General features: G+C 42.9%; 1 protein-coding gene across 5 annotated transcripts; it reads left to right on the top strand.

The window, feature by feature from the left end:
* Window positions 1-4353: 4353 nt before the first annotated feature.
* On the top strand, window positions 4354-15890 carry snx16 (sorting nexin 16). 5 transcript variants are annotated; one of them, XM_027013319.2, is made up of 9 exons: window positions 4354-4520; window positions 5681-6201; window positions 8069-8155; window positions 9719-9867; window positions 10602-10671; window positions 11096-11232; window positions 11412-11540; window positions 12521-12560; window positions 12991-13073. In XM_027013319.2, the coding sequence occupies exons 2-8, from the start codon at window positions 5818-5820 to the stop codon at window positions 12537-12539; spliced, it is 975 nt and encodes a 324-aa protein (XP_026869120.2). In that variant the 5' UTR covers window positions 4354-4520; window positions 5681-5817; the 3' UTR covers window positions 12540-12560; window positions 12991-13073. The 5 variants fall into 5 exon arrangements, with proteins under 5 accessions (XP_026869120.2, XP_026869121.2, XP_026869119.2 ...); XM_027013320.2 differs by having other exon boundaries at window positions 12988-13047; XM_027013318.2 differs by lacking the exon at window positions 12521-12560 and having other exon boundaries at window positions 12991-15890.
* The last annotated feature ends 651 nt before the right edge of the window (window positions 15891-16541 follow it).

Here is a 16541-nt window from a genome sequence, read left to right as displayed (position 1 = left end):
AGGCAACCTGACTGCATCCTTTTTAGATGCCTGAACCACCTCACCTGGCTCCTATCAACACAGACAAGCAGCAGTTCTACTCCAAGCTACTCCTGGAAAGCTGAGCCCCCCCACATCACCGAGACAGCACACTGCTACCCAGAGGAGAAAGTTCATCTTAGTCATTTGTATCCTCAGTCTCATTCTTCTCATCATTACCCAGAGTTCATGACCATAATTGAGGGTCAGGATGTACATTGACAAGTCAATTGAGAGCTTCACTTTATAGCTCAGGTTCCTCTTTACCATTACAGTCTGATACAGTGACCACATTACTCCAGCCCTTCACTTAACCTGTGATCAATCTCACAATCCCTGCTCATGATCAAGACCCAGAAATACTTAAACTCCTCCATCAGGGCAAGGTTCTCACCCCCTACTCCGAGGGAGCATGCCTTCCTTTTATGGGAGATAACCATGGCCTCACACTTGGAGTTGCTGCTCCGCATACTGACTGCTTCACACTCATCTGAAAACCACTCAAGTGTGCACTGAAGACCTCTGTACAAGGAAACCAGAACAAAATCATCCAGTAATAGCATAGTCTGCCCTCCTGGCAGAGTCCAACGCCCACACTGAACAAGCTTGACTTAACACCGAGGATGCAAACACAGCTCTCACTGTGAGAGTTCAAGGATCGAGTGGCCCACATTAGCGGCCCCGCCACCCCATACTCCAGGAGCGCCCCACAGAACATCTCTGGACGTGTGGTCATAAGCCTTCTACAGATCTAAAAAACACATGTATATTAGAGTGGCAAACTCCCATGGCCCCTCAGCAACCTGGGGGAGGGTAAGGAGCTGGCGTAATGTTCCACAGCCAGGACACAATCTGCTTTTTTTCCTCCTGAATCAGAGGCTCGATAATCAAATGAAGTCTTGTTCCAGTAGTCTCCTTCCCTGGCACAGACGAAAAGCGTAAGATGTGTTGTACTTTTATAGTCTGCACACACTCTACAGTCCCCTTTCTTTAGCACCCCTACCCAAGTGCAGTCCAGAGGTACTGTTCCCAAGGTCCATGAGATATTGGAGAAGCATGTCAGCCAAGACAGCACGCACACCCCCCACCGGGGCTTTCAGCAGTCAACCTTATCCACCCCTGATGCCTTGTCACTGTGGAAATTTCAGGCTACTTACTACTTCAGTGATTTCATATGTCATCTGTCCCTTTTCTAAAGCCTGTGTCCTCCAAGTCAAGATAGTGTTATAAATTCAAAGTGCGGTATTAACGGATATCACTGGGTTGTTTTTATGCTCATTTTAGATACATTTTGTCTTTAGGGAGTAATGTATGTTCTTTATTGATTTCCATTAGAGTAAAAAAAAAAAAAGTAATAGGATGTAAAGGAATAATGGGGAAAAAATGCCGATTCTAAAATCATTTTGGGAAACATGGGAATGGTTAAGCTACTAACACCAAACATTGCTGAGTTTCCACAAATCAGATAATGGACACAAAAAGCTTCACCTTGAAACTCCAGCATCTACTGTCAGACCTACAATTAAAAATGCTACACTCCTAGAACAAATCAATATATTGAAACACTGGTTAATTTGCCAGCAAGAGGATTCAAGTTCATTGTGAAAATGATGATGAAACAAACACAGACCTTGCAGTTGAAGAAATGCAGCAAATTGTTGTATCTCGGGGTTACCTTGTTTCAAAAACAGCCATAGTGCCAACTAGTTATTTGGACAATTTGGCAGACGTATTCGCCTGTTTGTACAGGAGGGATGAAGAAATGTTCTGACCATAGTCACAGGTGCATTTCCTGTAACAGGGGGATACATATGCCAATACGTGCATTACACCTACTGTAAAATATGGTGACAGGTCTTTGACACTCTGCAGCTACTTTGCAACCAGTGGATCAGACTGGTTGATATCTGCTCTGAATAATACATCTGTCCATAAGCATACAACTATGAACCTCAAGAATCTAGAAATGTTCTGCATAGAGAAATGACCCAGGAAGCCTCCCAGTGTGTATAAGGCATTACTGGAAACCTTACTGTCATTATGCTTGCCACAATAAGATCCAGCATGTACTGAAACCAGCTGACAGTTATGCTTCTATTATTACTATTATGGAATAAACAACAGAAGATTCCTTGCATGGTTCCACTGAATCATTACTTAAGCATATGGAGAAATATTTTAGTGGGTAATGAATGCATTTTCTTTATATTTACTATTCATATATACTGGCAGTACGAGAGTCTGTTAAGACTCTCTTTTTACTTGTCCTCATAAATGATGAATGTTACTCTTCATATAATTGCATACTTCCTGTAGGTGAGTTTATTGTGAGTTTTTGTTTTTGTTGTATTTTAAGTATAGGTACATATTAAATGCAAAATTAAGTCAGTAATTTAATAAAGACCACTTTTGTTGTAAATATTTACATCAACAGGTAAAGAATTTTTGCATCCGTTTGTATGCTTTTATTTAGATAATACAATAAAATAAACTGCTCTTCATCCTAAGATTGTAAAGTGGGAAATGTTCTTATGTATAACTGGAATTAAGCATTCTAAGCGTAATTCATCTCCTCTTAATGAGGATCCAAGAGCCATAATATGAATTCAGCTTGCATTAAAAATGAAGGATTTATATGGCAGCATGAACGAACCCATTGATATTATGTTCTGCAAAACAATTATGACATAAGGAAAGTAATCTTAAAACCAGTAAAATATTTTCCACAGAGAATGCTCCAGTTTTCTCTTGCAAGTTTCTGAATCTTTCGTGTTCCGGATGAAGGCTTTCACTGGGAAAACAAAGCAACAAACTTCTGGATTTTTATTTTTTTTCAAATATTCTGTTTGGTCTGTTCTGCAGTGCATGAGTTCTGTGCTGAAACTGTGATGCAGAGACGGCAGCTATTCCTCATGCCTCCCGAGGGTGTGTATATCAGGCAAACTACAAAGTGGAGGGGCAGAGTTGACTTGGAAGGGGGGGGGGGGTTGCTTGAACAGAGGGATAGAATGTAGCGCCACAGTTCGAGGCCAAACCTCTTTGTAACATTGCCATCTAGTGGCTGAAACAAAACAATGCCAAAGGCTGCTGGTAACATAGACCATAATGAGGAACTTCAGTACACATCACACAAACTACATACTTCTTCATTTTTCTGCATAGCCAATCCATTTCTTAGGCTATACATAACTTATATTTTTGAATATAATAGTGCTTTGTTGTCTTTTTTTTTTTTTGAAACGGCACCCACTGAAGACTAACATTAATTGCAAATTAAAGCAACCCCTCAGCATGGATTATCCCAAGTGTATGGGTTTAAAGGAACTGAGACTCAAGAAGCGGATCTCATTTTTTTGAATGGGTACCAGGTGTCGTGCCTTCAAGGGAGCTACTGAACTGAAAACCCACAGGGATTGGAGTTAATGTCTGGCTGTGTGCGTTGATACTTCTTTACTTGGATACTTCTTATACAGGTAGGTATGTAAAACAAAAAAAAAAACTGTTGAAAGACAGCAAATAGTAGTTCTGGGATCTTCTGTGCAGGTCAGGCCTTTCCACTGCAGCAGATTCTCTTATAAAATATCACCAGTGGGAGGGTGACACCCATAAAATGGGTCAGACTGCAGAAACCAGGCCCAAGCACAGTATGAGATTAGATGTATGTGGCATGAGAGACCTCCACTGCAATGAATGAAGAAGCAGCAGCACACACAGGAGCCTGTTGGAGGGTCTCACACACCGTATCCACCTCAGTGCACACCTGAGTGTGGGACTACACTACTTTCTCTCCACACTGGATAGATTCCAGTGGACTCACATCATCAATCAGCAGTGCGCTGAGCTCCTGCAACACTCTCCAAATCACTTCATTAAGCAAGAAGACCTCTCTTTCAGATGTTGAGGGTGGATAGTTTAGTGTCCATTACCAGCTCATAAATCTTGCCTAGTACTCACCACTGTGTCTGTGAAAGACTTTGAATATACTGCCTGTGTTCAGAGATTCGAGGTGTGATTGAATACTTAATCTTGGCAGAACAGGTAAAAATGCCAGCCCACTAAAAGTGTCAAGTTTACCATTTGAAATCTCACTTTTATTTCTTTGACCGTTATAGGTAAATTGCTACCCTGTTTATTAAACAATATTTATTTTTGAACACTTTTAAGCGTATTGATATTTTGTTCAATTGGTTAAATATTTAATTATCCGTGTTTTAGATGTAATTTCATCATGTCTTCTTAAAATTACAACTCCAAAGGACGCTGCGATCGTAGTTGACGTCGCTGTTATAAGACACATCTCCAGCAGGGGCGCCACTGAGCTGACGTAGCTAGGCTCCGACATCCTCCGAACGTCTCACCACAGCCGTAATGAATTCTCCAGGTTGCTATGGGGAGATTTTTGACTTGATGTGACAGCTTTGAACAAAAGCGCTTTCGAGTGAAAGAGAACTATCTTGTTGTCTTCGAAACAGGGGTCTGAGATATCTGTTGTCGAACTGCTGGTGGGTAACAGTTTATTTAAGCTAGTTTAATAAGCGTAGCCATTTGGATACCTGAGGGTAGTCGCTTACTCAGTTAGCTTAGCCGCTAGCTAGCTTGGTACTGTGCTGTCCCATCTAGCTAGCTAGCTAGTTAGCTAGAGCGGGCTGCTTTCCCACCGTTGGCAAGCTCGTTTCCACAAAGTTGAAGACCATCTAATATTTCGCTGTTGTACAGCTACTTAAAAGTACTTTCCGTTATTTCACACAATGGCGTAAACGTTAGTTAGTTAGCTAGATAGGTAACTAACTACTTCATCTGGTGAATTTAGCAACGCGTTGGTAAGTAGCGGGCTTACTTAGCTAGGTTAGCGCTAGCTCACGCGCCTGTCTTATTTTTCTTTCCAGTACTGGCCAAATGGCTGGTAATTAACTTGTTTACTAGCTAGCTAACACAATTGAACATAGATAGCTACGTCCTAGCAAAGGACGAAGGCTACTGGATATTCAGACAAGGTAGTTGACGTTTGTCGCTTTTAAATTTAGATGCGTTATCTAACGCTAGCTACGATTAAGGCACTTCGTGTTACACCACCATCCAATATTATCTGTGTTGTCAACATTCAAGACAAGGAGCTTGTGATAGCAGCGAAAACCTATAAAATCGATAGAACTAGTCTTGTAGCCAGATAATGATGTGACATACGTGTGTTTATTATAGGGTGAAAACCAGTCAGTGTGGCTCGTTTTGGGGATCTTCACCGTGATTTTGTTTTTATGATAGTAGTACTTGTCATGTGTAGTATTGGAGATTTGTATGCTCAGCAGTGTGGTAAACCTGACCCTGCAAGAATTCAGACTTTGCTAGTTAGTAGACTACAAACCTCAGAAGATTTGTCTTGGAAATGAGACTCATTATTTGTAATAGATTATCTGTGCTGTCGGCTGTTCCAGTTGGGCCACTTGTCTGAAAGGAAGCATCATTTAATTAATGTTGGTAGCTGGTAGAAATTTCAGAGCACTGTGTTCTACTGCTATCTTCATTATTACAGCATCATTAGAGAAAATAAATTGTGTTTGTAAACCTAACATGATCCACATGAGCAGATTTTATCTTAACAATGCCATTAACCTGGATATAACTAAGTGATCTAAATCTAGCCCTTTGTTTTTGTTGTGGACAGCTTGGTGCAGAAGCCCAGTGTTCCTCCGTGTATGGTGACTCGCTGTTCAGTTAGGCTTACTTCTAAGAGACAGGAAGTAACAGCAGAGGTGCAATCAAGAATCCCACTGTCCAGGAAGAGGGGAGACAGCCGGGTGGATGGCCACACCCTTTGTGCCAGTGCCTGTGCCCATGGAGAGGGCTCTGTCAGGGGCTGCCAGTCCCAGACGGCCCCAGCGTGCCTCAAGTCTGGGCAGCATGTCCAGCAGCTCTGAGTCCTCCTCGACTAAAGGCACCTTGAAGGAGAAGAGTTCAGAAAGGTATGCGAATGGCAGCGGGACGTCTGGCTCCGACAGCAGCTGCTTTACTCCTCCCTGCCAGAGCCCCATGACTCGGGCCAGGGTGAACGGGCTGGGCCTTACAGTGGAGTACTCCAGCTGCCTGCAGCCAGACACGCCACCCCAAACGCACGACTGGGAGGAGAGGCCCATAACCCCAACTGTACTAGGCTACGAGGTCATGGAAGAGAGAGCAAAGTTTACGGTGAGTGAAAAGCTCTCAGGATCTAAATCTTTTGGGAAATGTTCCAAAATAAGCCACTCCTTGGAACTGCTAAGGGAACATATTTGGATTGTTCTCCAATGTCCCCTAATCATTAAAAAGCTCTGGGTAAATCATGCTAATCATACTACTTTTGCGACCTCATGATGGCTTAGTTAGCTAGTGTTTACAGTTTCTGGAATTTGTGTGTTTACAGTCCAATTAGTCTCAAATAAAACTCAGTGCAATCTGACCATTTATTGTTTGTCACTAAATATTCTCTTGCACTGTTCCTGTCTCAGTTCAGATATTGGGTTGCAGCAAAAAAGGGCCAACTGGAGATGCAGAATTGACAGTCATGAAGTGATGGTGTTGGGTTAGTTAAGGAAAGGCTTCCTCTCACTGCTTGCATCACTAATCTAAGCCTCTTTTGTGCTGTTTTTGGATTATTTCTTCTCTTCTTTCCCAGTGAAGCAGTGAGACACCTTTTAGTACCATTATGTGTTTAAAAGAAAGGCCTTACAGGCAACTGAAGGCAGGGCCGCTGAAATGTCATGTTAGCATTTCACCCAGGTCTGTGTCTAACTGAGGATGGTTTCCTGACTCAGCCATGAGTCAGAAGACATTTTTTTGTTTATTCATTTCGACTGTAGGCTGATGTCAGCATGTTGTTTGCCAGACCTCTTTTGTCATCTGCTCTGTCAGGTAGAGGATAGTAGTGGCTGGGTAGCATGTTTCCTAGCATACTGTAAGCTGCAGAGGAAAAAAGTCCTGAGTTTATACAGTGCATCTGGGTTGTACCATCCCATCCTGCATGTCCACTATGGATTCAGGGTGTGTGCATATGCTGTTGAGTGGGCATGTGGGGCTCAGTGTAAATCATACCACAAACCGATGTGATTACTGATGTGAGCTGAGGCATGTAGACACCTTTCCACTCAAGCAGCTGCTCAGGAGCACCTGCCCTGAACGTGAAGCAAGGCTCCCCGTGTAGGGGAAGAGTATGAACATCAGGGAGTGTTGAGGATGTTTATATAGTGGAAGAATATCGCACATTCTGCCTCATTAGTGGGCCAGCAGTCTCTTTTTACATCTTCCAAATGTTGGCATTTGGAAAGTCAGAAACTGAATCTTAGTAATGACATTCAGAGTAGTCTTGTACAACCACATATACACAAACAGTTGGGAAAATGCCACATCCTAAGTTATATTGTGTGAGTTATGAATATGTAATTGAATATATTCACCAAAGTATGCTATAAGTAATTCTTCCAAGGCATTTGGAAGGCATTTTCTCAGTTCCTTAATGCTTCTTCCTTTAATTCATTATTACAAATGCCTCCATAGTGACACTGAGATCATATCTCTCAAGAGGAGCGAAGTATGACTGGCTGCAGCTGTGTTTTTCTTTTCCTGAATCCTCTGCTCCCTCACCCAGTGTCCAGCTGTTTGTTCTTACGCACTGCACCCGTTCCGCACACTGGCAAACACGCCACATTGCAGTATCCTGCCTGCCTACCTATATTCCCTCATGCTTGCATTCCTGTATTAGATGAAAACTGATTTCATATAAGACGAACAGTGTAAATATAGGACAAAAGCCCTACTCTTGGCTTATTGAAGACTAGAATTTGCGATTCGTTCCTGCTGGTAGTTTTGTGGGCCATGCTGTTCCTTGTTAGTTTCTGGCCTTATTGTTGGCTCTTCACCCATTTTAGGAGGTTTCACAGAAATCGGTGCTTTTCTAGTAAATTTGTTCTTCTTTGCCCTAGTAGTCACCAGACACGGTGTTATGGCTGCACCATAGTTTGATCAGGGATCAGTGTGTTTGATATTGTAATGAATATTCATAAAGGGTGTGTGGTTGCAGGTGTATAAGATTCTGGTGAGGAAGACTCATGAGGAGAGCTGGGTGGTGTTTCGCCGCTACACAGACTTTTCCAGACTCAACGACAAGGTCAGTCCCTGGTGACCATCTCATCCCACAGGGCTGCAGGCACCATCTCTGGGGGTTTGATGTCATAAGTACCCAATCACTTCCCTCCATGTGGTGATTACTGTACCCATTTCTTACCCCTCACCACCACTCAGCGCTATAACAGCAAATATCTTTTCTCTCTCTTAATGAAAATGCGTTTTTATTCTTTGACCCAAAGCCAAATGAGAGAGGAAGAGAGTTTTCTGCAGAGGAAGAAGTGATTTAACTGTCAGAGGAAAAACACAAGGCCACACAGTTCCTGCAATGTGTGCATATGGTTGTGAGTGGTTGGGCTGGATATGTGTGATTTATGTTTGTTCACTCAGCTTGTCTTACTTATGCTGTAATATATCATATTTATGTGGCTTCATTGTGTATTTTGAAATGTGTGTTATGCGCTAGTCTTGTATTTGTAGTTTCTGTGTGTATTTTAAGTTCACTTAATGTGCGTGTGTGTGTGGAGGCAGGGAATGCCCTTTTACAGTCATTTGAAATCATTTGCTGCATGCCTCTTTCCTACATGGGAACTTATTTCTCAAGAGAAGCTGTCTACCTGCACCACAGCAGCTGTGCAGGCCCCTCACAAACCACAATAGAAGAGCCTGAACTGCTAAGGAAGCAGTTTATTTCTTCTTATGCTCAGTGAAGACGGATGGAAAAAACGCTTGAGGGTCTCTTGCCAGCTCTCATTTTGTCGCTGTCCTTATTACCACAGTCGGTGGTAACAACGTTTTAGAAATGAGGATTAAAGTTGTATATTACTGAATTGCAGAATCATTTACATCTGGTAGTACAACACTAAAAAGGTACTTGGATGTGCTAGTCCCCGCCCAAAACACCACCAACCAGTCTGCCCGAATAAGTAGACCAGCCGGCTGGAGGTGCCATGCTGTTTTTCTGCAGGTCGTGTGGAGGAGAGGAAGGGATGATCGGGCATTATGTGCCTGAGGGTGAAGGAATGGCCTGCTCTCTGTGAGGAGCACGTCAGCGGTGTGTCAGAGACAGTGCTGCTCTAATTACGCTGTGTCATGGCACAGCCAGTTCAGCTGGTTTCACCTCCTGATTTGTTTTACAATATCCCACTCTCAGGTTGGGCGGTATATATTACCATATGATTTTAACATTCATGTTTTCAGACATTTTGTCTTTCTTATTTTCTCATTAATACAGAATTGCATTGCAACATAACTACTTTAGTATCCCTGAAGTGTTAGTTATGTGTAAGCCTTTTAAAGCCCTATTTAAAGGGACGTGCTTAACCGAATTATGGCTTAAGCCACTTCTATGTAATGAACAATTTGTTGTTGTTCACCATGTAATGAACAACTTGCAAAGATTTTTGTAATGATCTGTGAATATACTGTGATTTAATTTTTAGCTCACATCCATATACTGAAAGGCTTCTATCCTGTTCTCTCTGTGTGATCATTGTTGAATTCTCAGTGGGTGTCCAGTAGATGATGAGAGTGCAGTTGCATCAGGTACAACAGATAAAGTCTGTCTGTCTGTCCGTCTCTGTCTGTGTGGGACATTTCCCCCCAGTTGAAGGAGATGTTTCCTGGGTTCCGGCTCTCTCTTCCACCCAAGCGCTGGTTTAAGGATAACTACAACACAGATTTCCTGGAGGACAGACAGCTCGGACTGCAGGCCTTTCTACAGAACCTGGTGGCTCATAAAGACATTGCCAACTGGTGAGCACGTTTGGCTGGCTTTGGGAGCACAACCCTGACCCCTTCCCCGTCTTACTAGGACGACCTGCTCAAACATGTTCACCTCTTCAAAAAGAAAAGCGTACTTTTGTGTTATCGGGTCCATTTGTCACATGTGCATTTATTAGATGCATTTATCACACGTGGCATACAATATCTTGGCAGGACTACAGAATAAGGAATGTTTATCAGGAACCAGATGACCAGGTCATGCATGCACACACGCATACATATACATACACACATACACATAGATATGCACATGCTGCAAATTATCCTGAGATTAGTCTTACACCACCCCTGATCACCTTGTTCAGAAACCCTCTGGAGTAGGGTCGAACACTGAAACACACACACACACATGCGCACACGCCATACTCTGAGGGAACCATTAGGGCTCACAGCTACACCATACCACATACATGACAACCTGTCATGGGGAGATAGGTGGACAGACTTCACTACATTATGGAATGTCATAAAACCCACTGTGATATCATAAGCTTTGCAAGCAAGAAGTCTATTTGGAGAATAAGGAAGTCATTGATGAATAGTATCCTGTTCCAGAAGCCAGTTGAATTATTTAATAGACACCCCCATGCTCACTTTCCAACTCAGTTATGGTGTCATAGTACAGAGAGATTTACAGAAACCTCCTGCCATGTTTCATAAGAACAGATATGAGTAGTGATTCGTGAGTGTGTTTGTTTGTACAGTGTTGCAGTGCGAGAGTTCCTTTGTCTGGACGATCCACCAGGACCTTTCGATAGTCTGGAGGAAAGTCGGGTAAGAAAGCACCAGGGCTGAGCAACTCTAAGCGCACACCCATAGCCAAACACAAAAATCGCCTAGCTAGCTTTCCACTTATTTGTTGCTTTCCATGGTCCTGAGAGATGTTTGGAACAGGCCGATGTGCTGGAGCAGTGAACTGGAGAGCTGAATGTTAGGCAGAACATTAGCATAACTGGCTGTCAGTAACGTAGTTAACTGTCTGAAGCGTGCCCTCTGTCCTGTGGACCTCCAGAGCTGACAGATCGAGCAAATATGGAAGCACCAACTCTTCACACTCATCTCTTCTTTTCTGTGTCTGTCTGTCTGTCTGCCTTTTTGCTAAATTGTCTTTCTTTGTATCTTTCTTTTTTTTTTTTTTTTGCGGTCGGTGTTGGGGGGGTTTTTTCTGTCTCTTACTGCCCCCACCCATATGTCCTAGGCATTCTGTGAGACCCTCGAGGAGAGCAACTATCGTCTGCAGAAGGAGCTCTTGGAGAAGCAGAGGGAGCTCGGCTCCATAAGGAAGAGCCTGGAAGAGAAGGAGCTGTACATACAGCAGCTTGAGAAGAGGATCAAGTATGGCTCCCTCTCACCACAACCCTGCTGTACGATCTGAGTAATGCGGGTTCTGTTTTGCTCATTACCTGGTGTTCTCAGTGCTAAACAAAGTTTATTGTCGGTGTCTGTGTGCATATTTGTGCGTGCGCGTACATGCGTTTGTGCGTGCGTGTGTGTACCTGCGTGTGGGGTTTCAGCGGTGAAGCTCTGACTTCAGAGAGTCCGTGCAGGCTGTCTGCTCAGGGCAGTGAAGGCAGCGTGGATGCAGATGGTGAGGTGGACAACTCCACTGCAGAGGCAGACCAGGAAATGACAGAGGAGAACAGGTATGCCTCCAACACACCCACACAATCCACACCTAGAGCCATAATCTTTCACATATACAGGTTTCCCCAGTCTGAAAGCCTCCACACTGTAGTCCTGGTATAAAGCATGGGTCTGTTTCTCAGGCTGCTTTATCTGCAGCCTCTGTTCCACTGCGGCCACACAGTGCACACACTGCCCATCCCTGCAGAGAATTACCCAGTGCCCTCAAAACCTCTGCCTACTGACACCCCCTAGCCTTCAAACTGCAGGGCCAAGTCACTTAGCATCCACACACATTATGTTAAAAGCTTTACTGAGAGACACACACACACACACTCACTGGTCTAATTCAATTTATCTAATGCTTGTGAGTTTATGTCTTTGGAGTGTTTTTGAACCAATGGTAATAAGTTAGGCAGGTTACGTGCTGTATGGTGCCAAACTCTATAGTCATTGTTCATCTGTCATCCTTGGGTCAAAAAGGCAGGTTACTATAAACCGACAGAATACTGTGCTTTTTTGAGAAAGGGCTGAGACGTCACCATAAAATGTGGGCTTTATTGATCTAGGATCGTTCACTTTGGGTAGTCGCCATTTTATGCAGCTCTATAGCATGACTGACTGATTGTACTTCTGTTCCAAATCTTATTCCATGTGAAAGCATTCTCGTGGATGGCATCGGAAGTGGGGGGGGGAGGGGGGGGTTATATTGAGTTAGCATCCCTCTAGTCATCAGTGCCATTTTTTTTTGTGGCAGGGTCTATGTTTTTCCACAGAATCTGACAGCTCAGGAAACATCATTCCTTTTCTTTATAGCAAGTCTAATCCCCACTGAGTCAGCAGTTCTCCGGCTTGACTGACTTTACGACAATTGGACTTCATTTTTCCAGAATGTTGTAACTGATTGTGCCAGTCCTTATTTCACCTGCCAGCGAAGCTAATGCTAAGATTAAATGATGCATGTGATCTGTCCCACCCTTCTGTTTTTGCCTTCCTTCAGCCGGGCAGAGCCAGTCTGACCTGTAACCCAGTAGCGCCAGGTATTGCCATGTTGTGTTCACCTCATGTCTTCCCACTCCCGTACAGATATATGTGCCGTCCTGCCTGCTCCAGCAGTTGTGTGTGTGAAATACTCCCAGCGATACATTCCCAGATGTCTTTTAGTGTTGCAGTAGCCTGTTTAAAGACCTCAGTAGTTGTGGTCCAACTTGACTACTGCTCTCTCCATCTCTCTTGTTCTGTCTACTTCCTTTCTGTCTGTAAGGTTGCCTTCAGTGCATCACTTTGTGATTAAGGAGGCCTAGTCTTCATGTTTTTTCTTCTAACTCAGCATGTGTGCTAATATATCCAGAGGCCCTCCTGACACAAGGTGTGTGCTATTTCCACCCTTGTCTTGTGTCATGCTGAGGGCACTGCACAATTGTCAGGTGTTGTCTGTGTGCATGATTCTCTCTCTCTCTCTCTCAGCAGCTGTGAGCAGGCTTCCCGTGGCTCCTCAGCATGCTGGTGTGGGCCGAATATTAGCAGCTCCCCGCCGGTCATCGAGGTCACTCAGCTGGAACAGTGAATGACAACCAGCCCTGCATTTCCTTCCTCCCCCGCTCCCCCCTCGTCTCTTTCTCTTTCTCTTGTTCCTCTCTTGCTCTCTCACATACTTGCACTCTCTACCATGCTGCAGTGAGATGCCAGTCTCTAAATTCACAGCTGATCACCTGTGAATGAGCGGCTGGTGTGTCTCTCCACGGCCAGTCTCACAGAGCACATGATGGAGAGTTAGAGGCATGCTCAGACGTAAGGCTCGTGGAGGGAAACCAAGTGACCTGCAGAAGAGGCCGTAAGGGGCTCAACACACTGTGGATAATCTCGATGCCGCAGCCTTCTGCTCACTTAGATAAACGCTGCACTCCCTATTCCAGGACTGATTGGAAGGGTAAGGCTTAGTGCATTTCAAACCTGCATTGACCAGGTACTTGGAGACGTCTGCCCTACGTTGGACGTCCGGCCAAAGAGAGCTCTTCGACCAAAACATACTGAGAGAGCTAAACTTCATTTATTCTCCTTAAATCAGAATCACCTGATCATGAAATTTCAATTGTGTGACAATCCAGAGACAGAGAGTGGTGTTGCTCTGCTTCCAACCGCGGGTCCTATGAATCTAAAAACACTGCAGCAGAGCAGTGCCCCCTTGTGGCTAATACAGCTAATGCAGTCGTCAACTCAGGAAGGACAGCTTGAGGACAAAGACTGTTCTCCCAGTGCTGCTGTCATTTCATCAGGGCTGTGATCTTATGCGAAGTTTATTGCCAACAGGTGAATCTCTGGTGTAACGCTTCCCTCTCAGTTTTGCCTTTAGTGTCATTATGTTGCTTTGCAGTACCATTGATTCATTTACAACTGGAGGACAAGCGATGTGTTTAATTGACCTGGATAAATCTGGAGTGTGCACTATGGGCTTTATCCTTTTTTTTTTTTTTTTTTTTTTTTTTTTACTCGTTCTGGATTTCGGACGCGTCTCCGTCATTTATCACGGTGCTTTTGATGCCACACACACACACCGCTCGCACTGTAGTCACTGTGAAGGTCCAAACACTAAGCAGACTTGATCCTAATCATGCCTGTGGAGCAGAAAGTGTTTGAACATAGTGAGGTTAACATGCAGCACATTTGATCTCTGGCTTAAGGAGCATTCTGCAGGATCAAATATCCACACTAGCCACATACTCCTTTCATTGGATCCTTTATTTGCAGCATATATTTCATATGGGTCACTGGTTTCAGTGCCTTTTGTCAAGTGTTTAATCTTTAGTCATCCAAGTTACCCAAATATACTGCAATTCTGAGATCTTACATGTTGTAGTGTGAGATCAAAGTGATTATTTCTCAAATATCATATAATGATTTTTATGGCTTTTGGGGGAGATGTACTCCCTATAAGTAGCTCACAAATGGAAATCAATAAAAGAAGCGGGTGATTTTCTTAAACGTGCTGCTTACAGCCCTTGTGATCAGTCTCTAGCGCTGACAAGGTATTCATGTTGGAGAAGCAACTTTAAAGGTACAGTAAAGCTGCAGTTGAATTGTTTGAAGTGTACTACTTGAGCCAACCACAACTCTGTGATCATTGTTTTTGTAACTGTGATGTTACAACATCAGAGTGCAGTGTCATTCTATGAACCAGTCCAGAGGTAGGTAGGGGTAGCCAACGGCAATAGGATGACAAGTGCACTTGAGGCTTTGAAAGATGCAACATGTGAGCTCATAGTAACAAAAACTACAACAGACAAGCTATGATTATAAAGAGTAGAACCAACACCAGTGGGTTGCATGTTTAATGAACACTAGCACTTATTTTAGTGGCATTGTGTTTGTACATATTTAGAATATCACTATCATAGCTATACTTGGCAAAGGTGATATATGCACCTGTCATAAGACATGGCTAAGGAAACTGCTGATTCACTGTTCATAAGTCACCACCGTAGATCACGTTGCACTTTAATGTTCTGAGGGATTATGGGATTGTGATATGATGCTTATTGGCTAGCAGGCTAAGTCTTCTTTATGTTTGGACACTACTATAAGCTTCATGTGAAGCACTGTGCCTTTTCCTTGCAAGTCATACATATTCCTTCACCCTCTTGTGTGAGTGTGGGTGGGTCCTTCCCCAAATAACCTCAAGCATCTCTGCTAACGTAGTGCCTTGCACCATTTTCTCATATAGTCACTTAATCAAGTTGCTAGTATTGTTGTATTTGTTTCCTTTCTTGTTAGTAAGGTTGAATTCACCTTACAAAATGGCTGCTTAGATGATTGCAAGTTGCAATGTTTTAAATAATCCAGAGGGTGACAGTGAGATGATCTTCATCTGTGTTAAAAGCATTAACTCAATTAGCTAGCTGCTGAGAAACAACAATTTACCAGTTCATTTTCTAACTGGTAAGTGATTAATCCAGAATTTTATTCATTTGATATTTAAGTTTCAGCTGCACATTTAACATTTCACTTATGTGATATTTGCCGATGATGAAGTCAAGTGAAGAGGAAATCCTGCCTTTGGGTTGATTGTTTACCTAAAGTCACATGATATGCATCAGAAGATGCTTTTGAAAGGTGTCAACCTCAGTTGATTCATCTGTTTTTCTTTTGTGTCTTGTCATATAGCCAGAGGTCTGTGGGTTTCCTTATTTGTTTCTTAACAATGGCCAGCAGTGAAATGTAACACTAAGGTTGGGTGTATGCGGTTTTCAATTTACACATTTTTCAGATCATCAGAATTATGCAAATATCTGTATGCTCACATTATATTGAATTGTATTATCTTATAACAGATAATAAATGTTTCCAGTGAAAGTATTTTCACTTATAATGAGGTTGAGTGGGTTTATTTGTCTCCATATCATTGAAGTGTATGGCTTTTATTGATTTCTTGCCTGGCTGAAATATTTTCTTCCACTAGGTGGCTGAAATTACACATGAAATTACATGGTCTGAACACCAACAAAATCACTGATGTTAAGAGCAGAATGGTTGCTCATTTAAATTTCATGTTATTTTATGTATTTACAGTGTTAATTATAATAATATATTAAATGCTGAAGGAATAGAGCAAACTAAAACATGGTGATACACTGTATTATATAGGATAAGATTAACTGTTCACAACCCAGAAAGCTTGTCTGCTAAATCTTGTCTGTACATGTACAGAAAAAGAAAGTATGTACATTTATCAGCTTCTATAAGGCTGGGTTATGTCCCCACCCAGATCCAAGGCTGACCTATCAACCTGTTCCGCTGCTCAAAAGAACCCACTGCCACACAGAAATGTACCCTGCTAGAAATGACAAGGTCAATACATTTTTCTTCCCCCTTCCATATTATTTTATATGTTGGTGCTCAGGTACTGTCCTCTGACTTCTGAGTGTTTTCCACATACCAAGTAGAAAGCTAAGTGCCAGTACTGAGTCTTGCTGGGGTTTTCTTGTTTCCCACAGGCACTTTCAAAAGGCAGGTGAGTTCACTAG

Source organism: Electrophorus electricus, chromosome 10 (assembly GCF_013358815.1).
Source record: "Electrophorus electricus isolate fEleEle1 chromosome 10, fEleEle1.pri, whole genome shotgun sequence".
Classification (NCBI taxonomy): Eukaryota; Metazoa; Chordata; class Actinopteri; order Gymnotiformes; family Gymnotidae; genus Electrophorus; species Electrophorus electricus.
Note: the sequence above shows the minus strand (reverse complement) of the source record. Positions and strands in the feature narration are given on the sequence as shown.

What these genes read in the sequence shown, in the direction of transcription:
- snx16 (XM_027013316.2), top strand. Translation starts at nt 5,818, where the DNA reads ATGGCCACACCCTTTGTGCCAGTGCCTGTGCCCATGGAGAGGGCTCTG. An exon ending in ATAGTCTGGAGGAAAGTCGG is followed by an intron (nt 10,672 to 11,095) that starts GTAAGAAAGCAC and finishes CATATGTCCTAG; the next exon opens with GCATTCTGTGAGACCCTCGA. An exon ending in CAGCTTGAGAAGAGGATCAA is followed by an intron (nt 11,233 to 11,411) that starts GTATGGCTCCCT and finishes GTGGGGTTTCAG; the next exon opens with CGGTGAAGCTCTGACTTCAG.